Source organism: Prunus mume, linkage group LG5, assembly GCF_029339155.1.
Source record: "Prunus mume cultivar Tortuosa linkage group LG5, ASM2933915v1, whole genome shotgun sequence".
NCBI lineage: Eukaryota > Viridiplantae > Streptophyta > Magnoliopsida > Rosales > Rosaceae > Prunus > Prunus mume.
Window position 1 is genome coordinate 1,745,977 of NC_142702.1, and position 20,726 is coordinate 1,766,702.

At 36.3% G+C, this 20,726-nt stretch overlaps 3 protein-coding genes across 6 annotated transcripts; 2 read left to right on the plus strand and 1 right to left on the minus strand.

Annotated features, from left to right (window-relative positions):
• The first annotated feature begins 337 nt into the window (after positions 1 to 337).
• Positions 338 to 2,240, plus strand: LOC103343899 (homeobox-leucine zipper protein HAT14-like). Of its 4 annotated transcripts, none has more exons than XM_016797199.2 (4): positions 338 to 960; positions 1,074 to 1,402; positions 1,538 to 1,617; positions 1,784 to 2,240. In XM_016797199.2, exons 1-4 carry the CDS (start codon positions 561 to 563, stop codon positions 2,100 to 2,102), a joined length of 1,128 nt encoding a protein of 375 aa, XP_016652685.2. In that variant the 5' UTR covers positions 338 to 560; the 3' UTR covers positions 2,103 to 2,240. The 4 variants fall into 4 exon arrangements, with proteins under 4 accessions (XP_016652685.2, XP_088909490.1, XP_088909491.1 ...); XM_089053364.1 differs by having other exon boundaries at positions 1,077 to 1,402; XM_089053365.1 differs by having other exon boundaries at positions 341 to 927; positions 1,077 to 1,402.
• Positions 2,241 to 5,001: 2,761 nt separating this feature from the next.
• On the minus strand, positions 5,002 to 12,927 carry LOC103343901 (proline-rich family protein). The gene is made up of 7 exons (XM_089051522.1): positions 12,361 to 12,927; positions 11,393 to 11,439; positions 11,223 to 11,268; positions 9,746 to 9,823; positions 8,270 to 8,398; positions 6,347 to 6,426; positions 5,002 to 5,650 (listed from the first exon to the last, which is right to left on the minus strand). The coding sequence occupies exons 1-7, from the start codon at positions 12,832 to 12,834 to the stop codon at positions 5,542 to 5,544; spliced, it is 963 nt and encodes a 320-aa protein (XP_088907648.1). The 5' UTR covers positions 12,835 to 12,927; the 3' UTR covers positions 5,002 to 5,541.
• A 987-nt stretch (positions 12,928 to 13,914) lies between these two features.
• LOC103343900 (protein N-terminal asparagine amidohydrolase family protein) lies at positions 13,915 to 17,059 on the plus strand. The gene is made up of 9 exons (XM_008247540.3): positions 13,915 to 14,079; positions 14,308 to 14,493; positions 14,822 to 14,886; positions 15,190 to 15,289; positions 15,401 to 15,439; positions 15,544 to 15,735; positions 15,837 to 16,015; positions 16,237 to 16,356; positions 16,688 to 17,059. Exons 1-9 carry the CDS (start codon positions 14,026 to 14,028, stop codon positions 16,806 to 16,808), a joined length of 1,056 nt encoding a protein of 351 aa, XP_008245762.2. The 5' UTR covers positions 13,915 to 14,025; the 3' UTR covers positions 16,809 to 17,059.
• The last annotated feature ends 3,667 nt before the right edge of the window (positions 17,060 to 20,726 follow it).

Here is a 20,726-nt window from a genome sequence, read left to right on the forward strand (position 1 = left end):
TGACTAGTGAAATGATCACGCGCCTTCCTTGGATAAGAAGGGATCGTAGGGACCAGGTCACCAAAGCGATTGACTGACTGAGGATTGAGGATTGAGGATTGAGGATTCGCAAAATCTTGAACAAAAGTCTCGTCTTCTCTCCTGCTTTGCTTTGCTTTATGAGCTTCTTGCTTTTTCCTTCTCCTTCACAGTTCACTAATAAAAATTGGCTTTCACGTGTGTTTGTCAACCTCAGTAAGGTTTGTCGGTCAAACTGGTTTCCCACAACCTCCACCCCAATTATTATTATTATTGTACTGTTTTTTTTTTAAACAAAAAAAAAAAAAAAAAAAGTTTCAAGAAATAAAACGAATAAGAAAAGGTGACTGTTGGGTCTGCGGTTGTATGGTTTGACAGATGCAATTTATAGTCTCCCATTCCTCTCTCTATAAAAAAGACTCTTTTCCAGGAGATCTTTGCTTTTTAATCAATAATCAGTCCAAACTTCCAAACCAAACCAAACCCCATTGAAGCTGGAGAAGCTCTCTTCCTCTTCCTCCTTCCTCTTCTTTACATGAAAGATGGAGCTCTGTTTGAGCTTGGGAGATGTGCAAGCTCCTGCAGAGCCATTTGGGTTAGTCTCATCATCATCATCAGAGAAGCCTCGTGATGATCGGGTCATCATGGCCGCCTCCAAAAAGACAGGGTTTTGCATGAGCTTATCAATCGGTCCAAGCTGTGACAGCAGCACGAGTACTAGTCCTAGAGAAGCAGATCAACAACTTGATACAAATGATCATCAAAATGATGATGATCGAAGTAGGTTTAGTGCTGCTTGTGGTTCCAAATCAGATGTACCAGTCCAACTTGATCTTCTCCCCCACACTCCTGTAGCCCCCAGAAGCAGCAGCCATGGCTTCCCTTGGCCCACTCCTTCCGATCAAAACGGTGAGAGACTCCAATACAATCCCACCTTTACAAGTATGATCTTGTGTGTATGTGTATGTTTTTTTTCTTTCTTTTTCACAATTTTAGTTAATTTAATTTGTGACAATTTTTAATTATTTTTCTGGGTAATAATTGGGTTGGGATAGTAGGAGGAGGAGGAGGAGGAGGAGGGGGCTCATCAGAAAACGTGAACAGAGTGGAGGAAGTGGCGGCGGTGTCATCGTCGCCGACAAACAGTGGTGCGTCGTCGTTTCAGATGGATATAGGGTTATACAGCAGCAATTACAGGGGCAGTGGAGGAAAGAGGAGTCACTCTCCAGAAGCAGAAGGGGATGAGGGAGAAAGGCAATCTAATTCTAGAGCAAGTGATGAGGATGACATCAATGGCATCAACACCAGGAAGAAGCTCAGGCTCTCTAAAGAACAGTCTGCTTTTCTTGAAGAAAGCTTCAAAGAACACCACACTCTCAACCCTGTAAGTATCCTTACACAAAAGTATATTATGTGTCTTTATGTGAATCTGGACCACACAAAAACAATATCCATACAAATATATATATATATATATATATAGTATTTAATTTTATTTATGATATTACAATGTTGGCAGAAGCAAAAGCTAGCACTGGCAAAACAGCTTAATCTTCGTCCAAGACAAGTAGAAGTTTGGTTCCAGAATAGAAGAGCAAGGTATATATATACATATATATTATATATTAATTCCTAGCAAGATTATGTTATTCTTGATGATAAAAGTAAGGCTTTATCTTTCTCTTTTTTTTTACAAAAAAATAAAAATATATTAATAATCTCTAAATGATGATGATAGTGATGATGAATGATGATGTAACTGCAGGACGAAGCTGAAGCAAACGGAGGTTGACTGTGAGTTTCTGAAGAGATGCTGTGAAACACTAACGGAAGAGAACAGAAGGCTACACAAAGAGCTACAGGAGTTGAGGGCTTTGAAGACTCATCATCATTCTAACCCATTCTACATGCAATCACCAGCCACAACCCTCACCATGTGCCCTTCCTGTGAGCGCATAGCCACCACCAACACCACCACCAACAACAACAAAACTACTACAAAAGCCCAAGCAGAAGCAGATGGCTTCCCAAGATTCTATCCATTTTGTCAACCCCAATCCCACCACTCTTCTGCAGCTTCATGATCACATTTTGTGACATATTTATTTAATATTTACAGCTTCCTTCCAAACTGGGTTACATTAAATTTGATTAATTTGGTGGGTGTGCGTGTACATATGTAGACAAAAGTATTAGGGAAATGATCAATAGCTTTTTATTCATATTGTGGGATTTATGGAATTGGATTTTCTTTTTTGTCTTTTCCCCTTGCTCAAAGCCCCATCCGTCTGATAGAACCAGAGAGGAAAAAAGAACAAATTATTTATAGGATCAAGAAGAAAAATACTTCTCTCATTTCTCTATAAGCAAGAACTTCTACAGTTTTTCTTTTTTTGTTTTTGATGAATTATTTTTACACACGTGTCAAACCGTGATTCAGAGAACTTCTACAAGCTAATGGTCCTATAACCATCGTCCTCTTTTTCAATCTTCTTCTGTTTTGTTAATTGGTAAGATTTTTGGTTGAATGAATGAATCAAAGGGTTGTTGAGTTTATTGATTGGCCGAGGTTGAAGGCTTGAAGCATGCTTTGAATGAAAGCAAGGGGCAGGCTGTAGGGACATGAGGGGCGTCTTTTGGGAATTTTGACGATTTCATTCGATGCATTGAAAATTTCCAAGGGCCGTTTGATTTGATGAGGAGGCGTGGGCGTGGGCGTGGGATTGGATATCATACTTCTTTCATGGAAAGTAGTAGTTGGTGAGTGTTTCCACCCTAAAGAAAATTGTGGGGACAAGTCAAGAGAGAAGACAATAGGGTTTTTGGTAAGTAGGGACAGGAACGCCATATTGATGAATGTTTGTCCCTTAAAGTGGGCCCCAATACACACCAATGCTCAACATGTCATGTGAGTGAGATACCGTGAGGGAGCTATCTATGCTATGAATGTCCATGAAGTTTAGGAATTAGGAGTGAGTGAACATACTCAAGCAATTTACATATGCTGAAGAGAAATAGGTCACGACATAGGATAATTTATCCTCATACCAATTCGGAGAAATTATAGCTTATGTGAACAGCCCTAATTCATCATGATACCGAAACCACCAGCAAGAAATTGAAAAGAAAAACCTGAAAACATGCTAGGGTTTCTAGTAGTTGATTTTAGTATTTACCAACTTGGTCTTTAGTTGTATTATGACTTGCTCTAATACCACACGTAAAACCTGAGGAGCATATTTAATTAAAAACACATTAGCTCAAGCCATTGAATGATATCCAAAGCAAAAGCCTTACTCAATATCATGTTGATTACACAGCTAATTATTTACATGTGTGTGATGCCAACATCTAGTGGGGGCCCTCTACTTATATATATGTCCAGTTAGAAAATGTTAGAGGGTACGAGTGTTTCAGAAATTCCCTTATCATTAAGTCATATGGAAAAATAAAGGGTTTATAACTCAAGTGATTAAGAGTAATTACCTATGCACCTTAAATTTTATGTTCAAATCCCCCAATATCTTTTATATAGAAAAAGAGATGAAGAAAGTTTAAAAACTGAAGTTTGTTGCGAGGTAGCAAATTTTGTTGTTTCCCATGTTTCATTTGCTCAAAAGCTTGGGAGTCGTAATGAATGAATGACACTTGCTCACCACAAAGATACAAGCGAAGCCTGAATAAAATATTCGTCAATCTGTCAGGACTCAAGATTCCACATGAATTGGAACAATAGCATGTTCTAGAGTCGTTTAAGAGTTTTGGACACTCTTTCCTTGCAAGTCAATTTTTAAGTGAAAGTTCTACCCACGAGTTCTTGACAATTGATCTTCCCTAAATAGATTTCACGAAGATTCCTACAAATTTTAGAGATTTCTAGAGCCAATTCCTAGAGGGCTCAACCCAGATTACATTGATTGCTCTCTCCACACGCTCACATCTAACACAATCTCTTTACATATTGCTAGAACTAGGACAATTTAAGGATGGGATGGTTGCGGAACGTTAATGACTGGGAGAAAACCTCACCACAAGCTTTGGATAAAATATTGGACTTATCATGCATAATCCGAAAGATTTATTTTTAGTGTAATTAATTTGATATATAATTCAAAAGTCATGCTAGGAAGACTAACTTTAAATACCAACTTGTGTACCATATCTCTAATAGAGATGGAGCCCACCAATACAATTAGTCCCATATTATACTAGAAATATGATATCTAAAGTTTATCTTCCTTGCATTTTCCACAATTCAATATTGACCTCTGCGAGACGTGCATGTTGTGGGAGGCCATCCACGTGGTGTAGGATTGCGAGAGGACAATCATGATTAAAATATGAGACCGACCATGGACCCATCTCCAAATCCTTATCGGAAAATAATGGAAATTATAAGGCAGAAAGAAATTAACCACTTGACCTAAACAAACACCTGTATACAAAGTGCAATTCCCACTGATATATGACATCCATAGGATTGGTTCCAAAAAGAATTACGTACGAGAAAAGAAAAGGAACTAATCTTGTTCTATGATAGGAAAATTCGCGAAATACACTAACACTTTTTAGACATTTCAAAAGATTATAGTAAGATTGGGTTAGGATTATGAATGTGGTTGTGAATGATTGTGAATGAGACTGTCAACTTTTCAACCAATTCACTTTCAAGTTTGCCTTATTATATGCATTATTGCACTTTACATGTACTAACTTACAAATTTTAATTATTTTATTTTATTAAGGAAAAAAGTTTAAATAAAATAGTTAACGGGTCGGTGCCGAATTTGGTGTTACCATCCCTAGTTTTGCTCTATAATATATTCAGTTTAATTTGACAAAATTTGGCTAGTTTAAAATTTAAAAATTTCCTCTGATCTGATGAGAATTCAGAGACACAAGAAAGCATAAACCGAAGAGTGAAAGATAGGACTAATCATTGAAGTAGATGCTCTAGCTCATATCAGTTGGTGACTCTGTATCTTACCAAACACAAATCTCCAGCCAAAATTAATATCATAATCGTTTACAATGAAACAAAGTATTCGAAAAATATGACAATATGCCTTACAAGTCTAAAGCTCATCAGTTCATTACATCCTCTGATAAAGAAATTCTATGAAAACTGAATCTGAAAGAATTTTCACAATAATCTGTCTCAACTGAACTATTTGGTGCCGTAAGAATTCACAACACTCAACTTACAACCAAAGGCAGGGGAAAAAAATGTACCTCACTCAGTTGCCACTTCTCCTAACATCTACCCTGGGCTGGGCAGGTCTATACTAACATTTTGTAATCTGTTTCATGGTGACACAATGACGTGACCATTACAGCAAAGCGCGACAAATGTACAACTATCCATAAAACAGATCAAGACAATTTATACAGTGAACTTGATTGGATATGAATTTACCAATTCTGCCATCAAAGTTGGAAATAACTAAAAATGAACCTACTAATTTGGCGTGAAAATCCTTGAAGGTGCTAAATGTTAATGACGTCTGATAGAGTAATCTTGGGTCAGTTTCCAGCAGCTAGATCATTTCTGAACTGTTCTACCAAAGGAGGAAGGAGAAGAGCAAGCCTAGACTTGTACCTTGCAATTCGCCCTAAGCGTTCTTCTCTTAACCTATAAGCAAAACATCAAGTCAACCTATGCAAGCTTTATCTGCAGAAAGAGTAATCCCAACTTTTTTGGAAAGCAGCACATCTCAAATATAGACTTTTCTTTATCCAAAGAGGGAATGATACCATCTTTAACAGTGAATGATACCATCTTTCTTGAATTGTTGATTAAGGCAGATGAACAATTAAGTTACAATACATTTTGAAACTTTGCATAACAAAAATGGTGCATGTGTGACATTTAATGAGAACTTGCAGACACATGCTAAAACCTAACACGTCTTTTTTTATTTTGGCAACCTAACATTTCAAATTAAACACTCCATTTCCTCCACCCTTAAGGCCAACCTAGATGAACCCATTAAATCAGTCTGGAGGCAACAGAATTCACTTCTCGAATATGTTTTTCGCAATCAACATCTTCCTTTAACAGAAAAAACTGGATGACATAAATCAAGTGCAAATTGACCCTCCCACATTATTTTTATGGTCCAAGTGCAAGCGTTAGAATTTAATCTCACAATATAGCGGATAATTCCTTTAAGATTTCTTGTCACAAGCATCACTAAAGCCACCAAATTCAACTAAGGTGTAAATTTTATGTATATAAATCAGCCTCATCAAGCCTTAAAACGATTATCTGTAACAAAGGAAAAGCCGCCTCAGTATGTGTAAGAACCTGAAGGTGTGAGAAACTCACCGTGCTCGAACTTTTCTGGCACGTTTGACATGTCTTTTTAACAGATCATGTGGTGATGAACGTTGAATGTACTCCTCATCCTGAAAGCAAGAACAAGGATACTCAACTTGCAAAAGATCTAATAACTTCTTTTTCTCTTCATAAGAGATAAAGATCTCATCATTTGGTATAGGAAAGAACAGATGCAAAAATATATAAGCTTCAACTTTTAATTTCAATGCCCTTTAAATTTAAAACTTGCTGGATTAAACCCATTCCACAGTAAAACCAAGGATGAAAATATTGGCTGATATGTCGGATTTTCAGTGTCTACACCGATATTGGGGAGTAAGTGTATTTCTTCCCCCCATATTGGCGATGTTTTCTGAGGATTTCCCGGATGACACTGATATTTGATGATAATTCTGATATTTCCCAATATCAGCCTAAAACCCAGAAAATTTTCACAACTTTTGAAGGTAATAGAAGGAAGAAGATGCAAATTATAAAAAATTAAAGAATTAAAAAACCCTCTAATTAAGTAAAATATGAACCAAACTAAACCTTAATTGAATACCCATCTACTAACTCAGCCATCAAACAAACTAAATATCCAATTAATCTAATAATCATTCTACTCCAATTGACACCAACAACATCGATATGCCCCTATACCAAAAACGAAATTGATATATCTTTTAATTGGAGGGCTGATACTATATGCACAGCCAACATTTTCATCCTTGAGTAAAACTATCCTGGGTCAAAAGGTCAACCAAATAAAGGTAAAAGCAGTACAAGTAGAATCAAGTTTCTCTGAACACCAATAAAGCAGACCCATAGCCCGCCTGGGGGTTGGAGGTAACAGAAAAACCTATAATCCTCCAATTTGACAAAATATCCATGCATTCATACAAAGTGTGCTTTTATCTATGTACCTATTTTCTTTCTCTAATTTCTCTTAAACTCAAAAACACATACAACCAATGCATGCATGTTTTATCTAGATACCAACATATGTTGTATATTATCTTTTGAAACTTGAAAACTCTGTAGCATACAATTGGTTTCCCACAGAGTGAAGGACTTGCATTACAAGATCACAACAGATTATCTTCAGAGTACAAAATACCCAGAATTTAACACACTCAAAAGTACTAGTTAAAACTAGACCTTCAGAACCTATCCAGAAAAAGGATGCTTGATGAATTTATTAAGATTAATCATGAAGAATGGTTATTAGTTCTGATTACCAAAAACAAAACAGCCTTGGACTGATAATTTAAGTGATTACTAAAAAAAATGAGCAACTTCGCATATCATTTCAGAATCTTAATTCATTTTTTGTCCTAAATTTGTAGCAACATATAAATCACTTTGTTCATAATTTTTATGGAATTTTCTCAAATCCACAAAACAAGATTCAGAAAATCGACTCAAGGTTGAACACATGACAAAGTTTGGTAAACCATCCTTCAGCATCATTTTAATGGTTCATGAAGACAAATGCCTAAAGGAGCAACAAAATTCTTATAAGTTTTTTGGCACACGAAATTCATCCAGAGATATTTGTGCCCTTATATTATAGATAGTATGCTTAATTCTTGTCCACTTTTAGGGACAGTAGTGTACCAGTTTATATGTGGATGTTGACACTGCAAAAGGCACTCATATTATCATTTTGAAACTAATTTATTTTTCTATTTGATGCTTCCTGTCTGTGGAAGTATACATTGTTTTGGGTCAAGAAGTATCTTGATTACATGACACTGATATGACCTAGATGAGATACTCCTAAAGGAGGCAAATACAATACACATCACTTTGTAGCTGGAACCAAACGAACTTTTTAAGTCATGAATCTTGATTTTTTTTTTGCCTTTATATCAGTTCAAAACAATTACTATTACTGCTAAATAGTAATCATTATAATAAAAAACCAACCTCATCCTCATTATCATCTTTTTTTCCTTCTTTTTCTTGTTCACCTTCCTCCTTCTTTGGCAAAGTAGCACTTGCCATAGGTATAGGTGATGGTTTTGGAAGAGACCTTACAGTATCGCCATATTGTGGCTGCCAACAGAATCAATATTTTCACAGACCATTAAGGGCAAAGCATTATAAATAAAAAGAAACCTGGAAATTGATAAAAATAAAAAAAAAATAAATAAATAAAAATAAAAATAAAAAAAACACAGGAAGAAGATAAAAGACTAAAAATTAGGCCAGTTCCCACATTCTAAATTCTAAATGGAAAGCCAAAGCCCAAAGAGATTAAGCAGAAACCAATATTGTCATAAACTAAAATAAATAAGGCATAATAATGCAGCAGGTAACAGAAATGTCACAACATTGAAATTAATATTTTAAACATTTAAGTCAATAATGAAATGAAATAAATTGGATCTGTATAGTAATACTCTCAAGGGAAATAAAAGTTCCAATCATTTGGGTTCGCAGTTTCCAATTCAATTAGTACAATAAACCCAAAAATGAGTTTACCAATTATTATTATTATTATTTTGATCAAGTATACCCCTTGGCATGTAACAAAGACTAATAACTGCAGCAATTAGGGGTCATCTTTGTGGACTGAGACATAGTGTAATAAGGGGAACATATAGGGCTGGGCAAAGAATATGTCTTGCAGTCATTCTAAAACAGTTGAAATAAAAGACTTTCAGTTATATGAGTTTCAACCTAAAATTAACTTGTTTGCCAGATTAAACTGTATTAATATATAAGAAAGACAAAGACTTCTCTTGTAAGTAAGGGCCAATTATTAGGACTCAATTGCAAAGTAGGCTTGTTGAGGTAAGATAGTATATAAAATATTGTTATTCATCATTATTGTCAATTGTTTTACCATTTAGGCCATAAAAATACTTCAATCCTTCCACAGATAGCTGACAATGCCATCTTCTTTTTCAGTTGTAGTAGGACCATAGCATTTTGATGATAATGACGATTTCTTTGAGAAGAAGCATTTTGATGGTAATTATGTGAAGCTACTAGTATTACAATAAGGCATTTTGTCCTATTGAATCTGTTAAGTCATTTATTTTCTTTGAATAAGTAGATTAGCTTCTAAGTAGTAATAAGATGTGATATTATACATATTCACTGTTTCATATGACCAAATAATTCATCCTGGAGGCGTTAGCAAAGTGTTAGACTGTATGAATTCAAAAGATTGCATTAAAAAAAACTATTATTTCAGGGAACTTATGTCTGCATTCTTGAAATATTAACAAATTAACAAATTCTACATCAAGTTGCATTTGTAGATTTGAGCTCTTCTAACAGCAACTCAGGCTATATTTGAACACAAATTAGGCTTGCAGAAGATCATCAAATACTGGATTCTTAGGATAAAAGCAAAGTACAAATTATTACAGAAAAAAAAAATCTCATGCCAACCTGACATTCTTCAGGAACTCCATTCCTCAACCATGACCGACAATGAACATATAGAGAAGCTCCATCTGTCATTCTGACCTGCATACATAATTCAAAATAATTAACACCAAGAAAAGTGTAAGAACTAAGGGCTAGTCCTAATTTGCATTCTGATTGTTATCTACAAGACATCAAAAAGGTTTCCATCAAGGATCGATTGATTCATTTTAGAAAAGATATAATCCAGGTTGCATTTTATTTCTCTATTATTTCTGCTGACACAAGTATTAGAACTTCCTGTGATAAATGCATGTAGATCATTATGCACCATAATTACTATATTTAATGTACTTGGCAGAATAAATATACAATTGATGGGGATTGGGTTCGATCACATTGTGTAGGGTGTCCATGGGAGGCAATAACGGAAGATAGGCCAGCAGTTTCTAATTAATTTTTGTACAAAGAGAGAAGAGGTCCTTCAAGAGCCATATCCGTGCATGTGAGTATGAAGAACAACTCCAGGAATGTTATCATCAGCAAGGGGGATTAAATAACTTCCTTGACATGAAGGAAAGGGAAGAAAGGAATTTAACAAATGGAAAAGAAAGAAGAAAAAAAAATCAGATTTTTCTTCTCTTACTTATCATTCAAGGACATTTAAAGGAAAGACAAAATGACAGTTTTCTTCCCCTATGTTAACAACCAGATAATGCTGATTCTATTCCAGCCAGACCTTAGCTCAAATCTCACCTAAATACTTTACTGTTTATCATCAACTCATTCCAATCCCTCCTAGCAAGGGGAAGAATTTATCTGTACCACTCCTTAAGTCATCTTACTACAGATAATTTATTTTATGTGCTTGATCTGTATACACCCTACACTCACCAAGCACAGTTGCTGATTCATAACCACAATGCCCATTATCAAAAAGTTGAGAATAAGAAAGAAAAAAAACAAAAATGTAAAACTTTTAAATAGAGAGTTGAATAAGAAATTAAATCCCAGTACAGATTGTTTCTGCCATCTGCGCTTATTTCCATAAAAAGCCATCATAAACTTTAAGAACAAAGCCTTCAACAAACAACTAAAACAGTGCCAAAAAGTATATTTTCTCTATAGCATGAGATAGTCATTTTTCCCATTAATTATGTTTCCCTTTTAGCTATCAGCTCCTCCTAATAGAATGAACCTATCAAATGATCAGGGAAATGCAAGGACTATCAAATCCTACCAAAATCCACACCTAAAATGAAAATTAAATTAGGTACTGAAAAAATATGTTAGTAAAACCATGCAACATGATTACTTAAACTAGAAAAAAGATATAATGTATACATGACTCCCAACAAGGGAGATCTTTGACATCAACAAGAGAATATCCTTTGCAAATAAATTTAGAGTCAATAGAAAGTCTTAATAGCATTTACTAACTTAAAGATATTAAAATGCATTTATAAATGGACAGACAATCAGCAAGCAAAGTGCTTCTTACTTTTCGACCTCTAATGACAGCTAAGTTATCATCTCTGCTTTTATCCCTACAGAAACACAACAAGAAAACTATTTACATCAGTGAAAAATACGAAGAAAAAGAATTCTTATTGCTAATAGAAATAAACAAAACAAATAAAAGAAAACTATTTACACTAGATCCAACATTACCTGATGTCTTTAAAACCATTGCTGTCAGGCACTGAAGATGGAGCAACCTAAACCAGAAAGAAGAAATGCTGAATAAATCCTTCAAATCTTGCATTCAGATGATAATGTTGAGGCAAACAAAATGACACAGAAAAAAACTAAAGGCAAACATCCTTTATTCAGATTGGCTTAGAATATTCAATGGCCAAAAAGTTCCTATGTTCCGATTGGCATAATATTCATGTCAAAATTAAATCCATTATCTAGTTTACCCATTTTGGTCAACCAGGTTACTCAAAAGTCACCCTGCCCACAAAATACTAGGGGTTATATAACCACATTAACTTCTTAGTCATCAACAACATTCAACGTAGTGCTATCAAATGAGAAAGAAACATAGTAAGATGATTGCCTAATAACTTGACCAGTTCAAGAGACACACCATCTTTTTAAGACAAGAATCATAGAAGCATGTTCCATGAGGAGTTTCACTAGGCATAGACTAACATTTGCAAAAGGACAACTAAACTCTACATTGCTACCATTAATTCTTTCTTCTATTTAAGAGTCTCAAGCACCACCATGTGCAATGCATCCTTCAAAGTGCTCAAAGTAAAGCATGTGTTTAATTATAGACAGAAAAGTTATACATAAATATATGGGTAGAAAAAGAAGAAAATTGTACCCAACCTCAATTTGACCTTCTATTTCCCCTGATAAATTCAACCAACAATAAAAGATGTGTGCAGTAATGAAACTAGTCCAACGTATATGAACTGAAAAGTCACACTTAGAAAGGGGCTTCCTTGACTCAAAGCATATTACCAAACTTTTGTAAGGCTACCTCTAAATACGTATGTACAATTGAACAAAGCAAATCACACCAGAGTCCAGAGAATGAAAGATTAAGTAAATGTTTTGTGAAAATCGCAACTGCCCATTACCAATTTACCACAACAAGCAACAACAAAAAACAGAAAAGTAGAAACCTCGGGAGTTGAAGAAAGGGGAAGGCCCTTAATCGGAGGAGGAAGAGGAGATGGTGCCAAGTTGTAGGTGGGTCTTATCAATTGCAGTGAAATAGGCTGCTGAGGAGGGAAATTGAGTAAGGGCCGAGATGGGTAGGCAGCTCCAGCTCCTCCTCCTCCAGCGTTGGCCACAGTGACTGTGTGTTCGCCTCCGGCAGTGGCGGGCCAACTGGGCCTGGGAATGAAGCCTCGGCCTGAAGAAGCCACTGGGTAAAGAACCCCCTGATTGTGATGTGCTGCTGCTGCTACTGGTGATGCTGATGGTGATTGGGTTCGAATTGGGAGGGCTTGGCTTGGGTACAGATTAGGCGGAACAGGAGAAGATGATATGGGTCTTATAGGTCTCGTGGTGGTTGTGGGGACAGTGGAGGTGGCTGTGGTGGTGGCCATGGCGGCAGTGGCTGTAGTGGTGGTGTGGTTGGGATCTATGGCCATGGCGGCAGTGGCGGGGAATTTTGGGAATTTGGTGCGCTTTGGTTTTTAATTTTTGAATCTTAAAGAAAAGTTCCCACTGCTCACCCACCCAAACTCTCTTTATTTATCTTTATCATATTTCTTTTTTTGTTGCTTAAATATCCAATTTTTTATAACTGTTTTTAAACTCAGCTTCAATTTAACACGTGATTAAACTAAAATTTTAGGTTAAATTCCTTTTTTCTCGCGCCTACCAGCTTAAGCACCTGATTAAACTAGTACCGCCAGATTCATCCAACGGCTCACTTGCCGCCCTTGTTAAACTCATATCATATATAATCAAATATTAAAAGCTGCTCAATGGACTATTTTACCGTTGGGGATTAAATATAAATAAGCTTTTTATCACAAATAGTCTTTGAGGTTTGTGAAATTATCATATTTTGTTCTTTATATTTTTATTTATGACATTAATAGTCCTTAAATTCTTGTACATCAATTTGGTCCCTATAAATAGGTACTTATAAAAGATTAAGCTATTACCTTTCTTTTCTCTTTTCTCTCTACAATTTCCCTTTAGTTTTATAACACAAAGGTAATTTTGTGTTACTCGAAAATTTTACAAAACATCCATATATATACTATATCAGCAAATTACATAGTTTTTAACAAAAACTCACGACATAGACTATTCATGAGCACTCATATTTTAACATTGAGGATCACGATTGACACAAAAAAAATTTAAACACACAATCTAATAGTTTCACCAATCTCATGAATATTTTGTGATAAAAAGCCTTTACTAGCCTTTTGAATTTGGATCAGGCACATGTCAATAGGCTTCTTTATCTATAGCGAATATTTGAAAACCTAATTTTTTTCTTTTTTTTGTCATTAAAAAAAAAAAAATCAATCTACAAGGATGAAACACAGCCCAGAACCGAAGGGAGTTGGCTGAAAAACTCAAAGCCCAAGATCTAAACAAGCAAAGCCCAATTTGGCCTACGACTACAACTACTAGCGCCTACGACTTTCCAGCCTGAGTCCAAGTATCGTTGGACAATAGATTCTTTTTCTCCATTTGACAATTTCATTGGACAATAGCCTAGATTTTAAATAAGAAAGACTCCAGCAAGTCTTCCTTCAACTCTGCAACTCTCTCTCTCTCTCTCTCTCTGTGAAATTAGAAGCTTATTTTGTGCCTGAAACATGATAATTGTTGGTGGCCTTCCCTTTTCCACAGACACTTCTGCCTCGCCTCAGGTACTCTCTCTCTCTCTCTCTCTCTAGTTATATGTAGATATACATTCTAATTTGGTTATTATTGTTTCTAGAACTTCAATATATATTTTTCGGAAACAGAATCGTGGATTTCTTCTGACAGATTAATGGGTTGCACAAATTCCTGTGCTTCGCATCGGCCAGAAGAAATATTTTGTACTTTTACGTAATACATATGTAATATACCTTAAAACTTGTATTTATGAACAGGGACGGGATATCCTGGCTGCTTTAATGGAACACCCTGCATTGGTATCTGCCTCAAATTTGTTCAAGGCTATCCCAGAGAGGAGATTCTCAGTACCTGAAGAGTCAGGTCCAGAGAAAACACCACCTTGTAAATGGGTTTATCTATTCCAGAGAGAATATGCAACTGTTGATCCTGCATTGGTGGATGTATGTATATTTCTTTATTCTCTGAGGCAAACATTTGAGAATGTATGGCATGAAATTTTCATTTATACAGGAGAGAGAGAGAGAGAGAGAGAACTATCAATATATTTGCAAACCCACTGAATCAATATGTTTGCCCTTCCTCCGAAAGTGAACTATCATGTTTGCAGCCTTTAAGAGAAGAATGCAATTTTTAATTGATTTTCTCATGTTATTGCTTGTCATTAACTGAGTACTGTTGTGGCAATTAAGGTTTTTTTAGTAGCAAGAGTACTATTAATTATTCCTTCACTAACTTCAATTTCTTCTTCTCGGTCTTCCCCATGAAAAGTTTGTTGGCACTGATGAAGCAACAACCTGTGTCGGTGTTGCCATTCGGAATCCAGGAAATGGAATGTAAGAATTGGTTTTATTGGAGATAATTTGTTTTAAGATCTTACCGATTTTCAAAGAGTTCTTTCATGTTTGGTTCTGCTTTTGTCATTGATTAATGCTACAGGCGCCAAAACAAATCCCAAAATTTTGGACTCAAATTGATGTGGTAGTGTTTCATATGTTCATAATTGAACCCATTCTAAATCTCATTTAATTGTACAAGTAAGATATTATCATGCAATCTACCACGCCATTTGGTGACTAAAATTGGGAAAGTTTTGGTGCTCTAGTACTATTGTTTCTCATTTAGTTTTCAAACTACAGGACCTCAGTTGCTCATATGGATTCTCCAAAAATTGTGGACATTGGTCTCTCCCAAATGTTGTCACTCCTTGTTGACCACAATAGTGATATGGAGTTTGATGTATTTTTCTTTTATACCTGAAATAATTTGTTACGTAAATGTGTATATTTTATGATTGACCCCGTATAATATAGCACAAATGAAGGAATTTTGCATATCTACACAATGCAGGTGCATCTGGTTGGTGGCTTTGAAGATGTTTCACCTAATGTTTGGCCCCGGATCCTCTACTTTGTTATTGATTTTCCAGAAATGTAGTTATCTACTCAGAAACAGAATAATTGAAGCTGACATGCATTGAACTTTGTGTGCAGCATGGTAACTGCAACACAAGATCAGAAAGTCAGGAAAAGTTGGCTCGTTATTCCTTTCCTTTATGTGCCAAAATTGTTGAAACTCTATGGAATAGACAGGAAAAGTTTCACATCCGAACTCTCTTCATTCTTGGGCATAACACTAGAAGGGATCTTGAGGGAAATGCATACCCTATTTTCAATGGGTTCATGGTTGGCTTCAACTTCATGAGTTGCATATCAATTTATTGTAAGCCTTATCTTCACTTAAGATAATATCCTTCACTTTAATCAAATTTTTACACTTTTTTCAGGTAGGAACTTCAACCGGATCTATTACTCCAGCCACCTTTGACAGAACCTCAAGATGTCCTGATGAAATTGTCAGGAGAATTCGAGTTTCTGCATCATACGAGGACTCCAGTTGGAAAGGCAAGTTAATGGAAACATATGATACTCAAACTGACCAATTCAAAATAGCTCCATGCTGCTGGTAAGAGTTTCACATTATCGATTATGCCTTCAGCTTCAATTCTCCACAACATATATTTGCTCAGAAAACTCTTAGAGCTGTGTTCAACTATGCCAGAATCCTCAGCCTTACATATACTTCAAATTTTCTTTAAGTCATTAATTTTGTAATTGTTTATAGTATATCCAGGCTCATTTACTCGTTATATTTATGCTTTGCACTAATATTTCCCATTAATGCAGGACCCTATGTCAACTACGTATTTCCTTGTCACTACAAGGTTATTCTGATTCAGAAATCCTCCTTAGGTGTTCTACTTCTCCTTCTGCTGAGGGCCCAGATTTTGTTGAAAATATGAGAAGGTATGCACAACCAAAATTAGACCTGTCTTACAGTTCTCAGTGGTCACACACAAAAGGAAAAGAAAAAAAACGAGGATATTTGTACATTATAAAAGGAAAAGGAATAAAGGGGATGACTAAGAACTCTACAGCAAGTTGATCACACTAGATGCATTGAAGTATTTACTTTTTCTAGTTTAGGACATCATACCTTTGTATTTCTTAAACAAACGGATAGTGTTCATTCCATACAATAAGATTAATTTCCAGATGCTCCAACTATTATGATAATCCTGCGGAGAAATCTATGCATAATAAAAGGATAATGTTAACTTCCTCTTCGCCTCTTCAGGCAGTGGGAATACCTGATTGAACACCCAGATTGGAGAGAAACCTTTCCTATGAAGCAGCCACGCATATTTGAGAGAAATGCTGAAAGAGGCTGGAGAAGGCAAAAGGCGCTGATACCATAGGAGGTTTTTTCTCTTATGCAGTACATATATTTGTATTCTTCCTGTGTCTCTCTTTTCTATGCCTCCCTTTACTGGCAAACCAACTGGATCCATGTATTTTTCCTTGCACCAAATTTGTTAATTTTTCCTTCACCATAATTTCTTCTTCTTGGCCTTCGCCATGAAATGTTTGTTGGCACTGACAAAGCAACAACCTTTTTGGGTGTTGCCATGGGAATGGAATGTGAGAAATGGTTTTATTGGAGACATAATTTGTTTGAGATCTTGCTACTGGTTTTCAAAGGGTTCTTTTATATATGGTTTTGCTTTTCTCGTATATCACTACAGATGCCAAAAAAGTCCTAAAATGTTTTCTTTGACAGCACAAGGTAGAAGCTGCAATGAAATGCAATACTAATTTTACACCACACACAGGCTGTGCCCTGGTTGACCACAAAGCGTTCACTCTCTTTCTACTGCTGTGGAATTCCACTGTTATTGGTTTTTATTGCCAAGTTGTCGTTTTTTTATCGGTTGGTCAATATGAGTGGTATTCATGTTTAAATCTTAAACATTTTTCGTAAATTGTTTCCACATTTTGCTAAGTGCACTATCGAACACGTTTTGGAGGCGTTTTCTCTTCCAGAAAATGAAAAGGGGGTTCGAAAACATAAACGAACGGGCCCTAACACAATCTCCGTATGTTTTTAGTGAGTTTTCCCACAATTTCACAACTTATCATAATACTCTACTAGTAAAATATAAGGGTAATCTTTTTTAAATAATTGTTTTTAGTGTAATTGAAATAGGGGCATAATTTGCACGCTCAAATGCTCTATTACTCTTGAAATTATAGTTAAATTCCACTTTAAATAGGGGCCTAAGGAGGTCCTTAGGACAATGGGCCTAACCATGCCCGTCTCACTCATGCGACGATTGGTTCCAAGGGGACAACACGTGGACCATAAGGCCCCACGTGCGCTTCTTCCATGCGTTGCTGGTTGAAAAGGACCAATCAACCCATGAATATTCCACTCACACTTAATTCCATCAAAGGGAGAAACACATGTCAGTCTGTAACTCACCAACCACCCAAAAGGTGCCACATAACTAACGAAACTTCAATCCCACATCGAAAGAACACAAAAAGAGAAGCCATCCTCTCAAGTATAAAATAGGCGTACTTTTCCACCTAAAAGATAATATGAACTTCCTCCATTCCAAGTACAATACTTTTCTTACCTCTCCTAAGGAAAACACTGATTTAGGCATCGAAGGGTGGTTGGTGGCTCTTCCACCATTGCTTTTTAGTGACCATTCCTTGTTTTCTTGCAGGAATTGTGGTTGGAATCCCACCCTTACTTGGCCATTGCAAGTAAGATCAAACACTCTACTATAATTGGTTGTGCAAATTTCGCGCATTAACAAAAGTTGTCCACCGCATATGCCAAAAAAAAAAAAAATCTAACTTTTCTCTCTCTTCAAATAGCTCGGTTCCTCTATCTCTTATCTCTTTCCCTTTCTCCTCTCTCTTTTCCTCTCTCTTCTCCTCTTATCTCCCACAACCCCATCTTTGCCACTATTGGATTGCCAAATTTGGCCATATATGCTCATCTCCTCTATCGCATTCTCTTCGTATGGTCCTCTCCATCGTTGCCACCACCTTTATTCTCACTGAAACTAAACCAACCCACACTAGTTTCTTGGTGAACCGATCGTTGTGGTTTAAGGCCTCGTCCTTTGGAAAGTGTACACTAATTAGGTCGGTTTGGTGGCCAGTGTCACCTTATCGGTCCAACTTGGTTTAGTTGCCTAAGCCTAATAATTCGTATTAAAGTTATGACATACAATTCACAATTTGACTAGAAGAAAATTTTCATTACTAAGTTCCATATAAAACTAAAAAACTATTACCAAACAACTTTTAAACAGTTTTCCGTTTGTTTGAAAACTGAAAACAATTACCAAAGAAGTTTCATGTTCTCAGTTTTTCACAAATGAAATCTGGAATGACTATCAAACGACCTTAAAATACTTGTAAAAATCATCCATTTTGGGAGAGTGTAGATCTCTTTAAAAAGCACGAATGTTGAAGTTAATCAAAAGAGGTTGTAGATATTTCTAAGTATTATGAAATTAATCAATATACTAGATACTTGATTTGGTTGAGAAACAAGAAAGTTATCTTAAAAAGAATTTGTGAAATGTTTTGGAGTTTAAGCATGTTGTGACAGTCACTTTGGGACTTTTTTTTTTATTTTATAATTAATTCCCAAAATACATCATTCATTTTTAAAAATGACACCACCTCCACCTCCACATCCACCACCTTCATCACCTCTACTACCACCACCACCATCACCACCACATCCTCCTCCTCTACCACCATCACCACCACATCCTCCTCGACCTACACCATCACCGCCACCACAACCTCCATCATCTCCATCATCACCACCACCACGATCACTACCACTACCACAACCACCACCTCCACCTTCATCACCACCACCACCTTCACCTACATCTCTTTCACCACCACCTCTACCACCACAACTACCACCACATGATTAGTGCATAACACTTTCAACATCATGTCTATTTTAGTCATTATTCACAGTTACAACAATTTCATATTAAAATTTACCAAACAGTTTTGGCACTACTTTTGTACTAATGCCACTTTAAAAATATTGTTTATCAAACATGGAGCTCATTTACTTTACAACTAATTATTTTCAAAGCATAGATGAAGAAACCTTTTTTTTTTTTTTTTAAGTGACAACAATCCCAAACTGGCCCTTATACTAGCAAGAGAGAAATAAAGAAGAAGAGAGGAGGAAGAAAAGCGAGAAGAGGAAGAAAAGAGAGAGAGAGAGAGAGAGAGAAAGCAAGGGAGGAAAGAGGAAGAAGAAGAAAGAGAAAGGAGAGAGTGGCGTGTGATTTGGGATATTAGGGTTAGATGTGTGCTCATAGACTTTTTGTTTAACTCAAAAATGGGCAGCTGGACTTGGGATGTTAGAATACTTATATGGGGGTTTTTTTTTTTTTTGGTTGGTAACAGAGGGGGCTAACTCCCAGGAAAACAAGAAAGGAAATTAAAAATAAAGGAGATGGGGCCTGGAGTCTCCCCTTGTATCAGCAACCAGGATGTCTATAATGCAAGCTGGCACCCCCATCAAAGATATGCAGACCTGGATTAAAATAAAAAAATTTGGCAGCCAAAGCATCAGCTGCACAGTTCTGTTCATGAAAGATGTGTCTAACTGAGCAATTCTAATCATCACTCATTTTTAATTTGCAGCAATTAATGATGCTAAACAGGGGTTGGGTAGGAATAGTGAGAGTATTAAGCAGTGACACTGCAACATTTGAATCACTTTCCACTTCCACAGTTCCCATAGTCCCAATATAGGGAGAGTCCCCAGAAAATACCTCACAGTTCAGCCTCCAGGACAGAGCCAATTCCCAAGTTCACAGAATAGCCCTTAAGCCAAGCACCAGTTGCATATCTTAACACACATGTAGCCCCAATATGACCCGTAGTGTTATTCCGACTACCATTTGAGTTAATCTTACAAACTCCAGGACTGGGACTGTGCCAAGATAGATGCGTCAAAGTTTGATTAGAGGATCCTTTAATTGGTTTGCTGGCAGAATACCACTCGTCAGCATACTGGAAGATGATTTGTCTTGGATAGGCTTGCATAGTAAAATTTTGGTCAAAAACACCTTTGCATATCCATTTCCAAATAAACCATAGTGATTACGTAAATATCAGATGCCAAGGCAGCCCATGATTTACCTTCTTGTTACTCTTCAAATTAAGCAAAACCCCTATCATCAAAGTTGCGAGAGCCAAAATCCCCAATATCAACGCCAATGGTATTCCAGGTAGCAATAGAAATAGGACAGTCTTTGAACAGGTGCTCAATAATT

Excerpts from the sequence above, each read along its gene's own strand:
- LOC103343901 (XM_089051522.1), bottom strand. The coding sequence starts at position 12,834 with ATGGCCATAGATCCCAACCACACCACCACTACAGCCACTGCCGCCATG. Across the intron at positions 11,440-12,360 it reads CCCTTTCTTCAACTCCCGAG|GTTGCTCCATCTTCAGTGCC; the intron begins GTTTCTACTTTT and ends TTTCTGGTTTAG. Across the intron at positions 8,399-9,745 it reads GAGTTCCTGAAGAATGTCAG|CCACAATATGGCGATACTGT; the intron begins GTTGGCATGAGA and ends TTCTGTTGGCAG.
- LOC103343899 (XM_016797199.2), top strand. The coding sequence starts at position 561 with ATGGAGCTCTGTTTGAGCTTGGGAGATGTGCAAGCTCCTGCAGAGCCA. Across the intron at positions 1,403-1,537 it reads AACACCACACTCTCAACCCT|AAGCAAAAGCTAGCACTGGC; the intron begins GTAAGTATCCTT and ends CAATGTTGGCAG. Across the intron at positions 1,618-1,783 it reads TTCCAGAATAGAAGAGCAAG|GACGAAGCTGAAGCAAACGG; the intron begins GTATATATATAC and ends ATGTAACTGCAG.
- LOC103343900 (XM_008247540.3), top strand. The coding sequence starts at position 14,026 with ATGATAATTGTTGGTGGCCTTCCCTTTTCCACAGACACTTCTGCCTCG. Across the intron at positions 14,494-14,821 it reads TTGATCCTGCATTGGTGGAT|TTTGTTGGCACTGATGAAGC; the intron begins GTATGTATATTT and ends CCCCATGAAAAG. Across the intron at positions 15,440-15,543 it reads TTGAAGATGTTTCACCTAAT|CATGGTAACTGCAACACAAG; the intron begins GTTTGGCCCCGG and ends CTTTGTGTGCAG.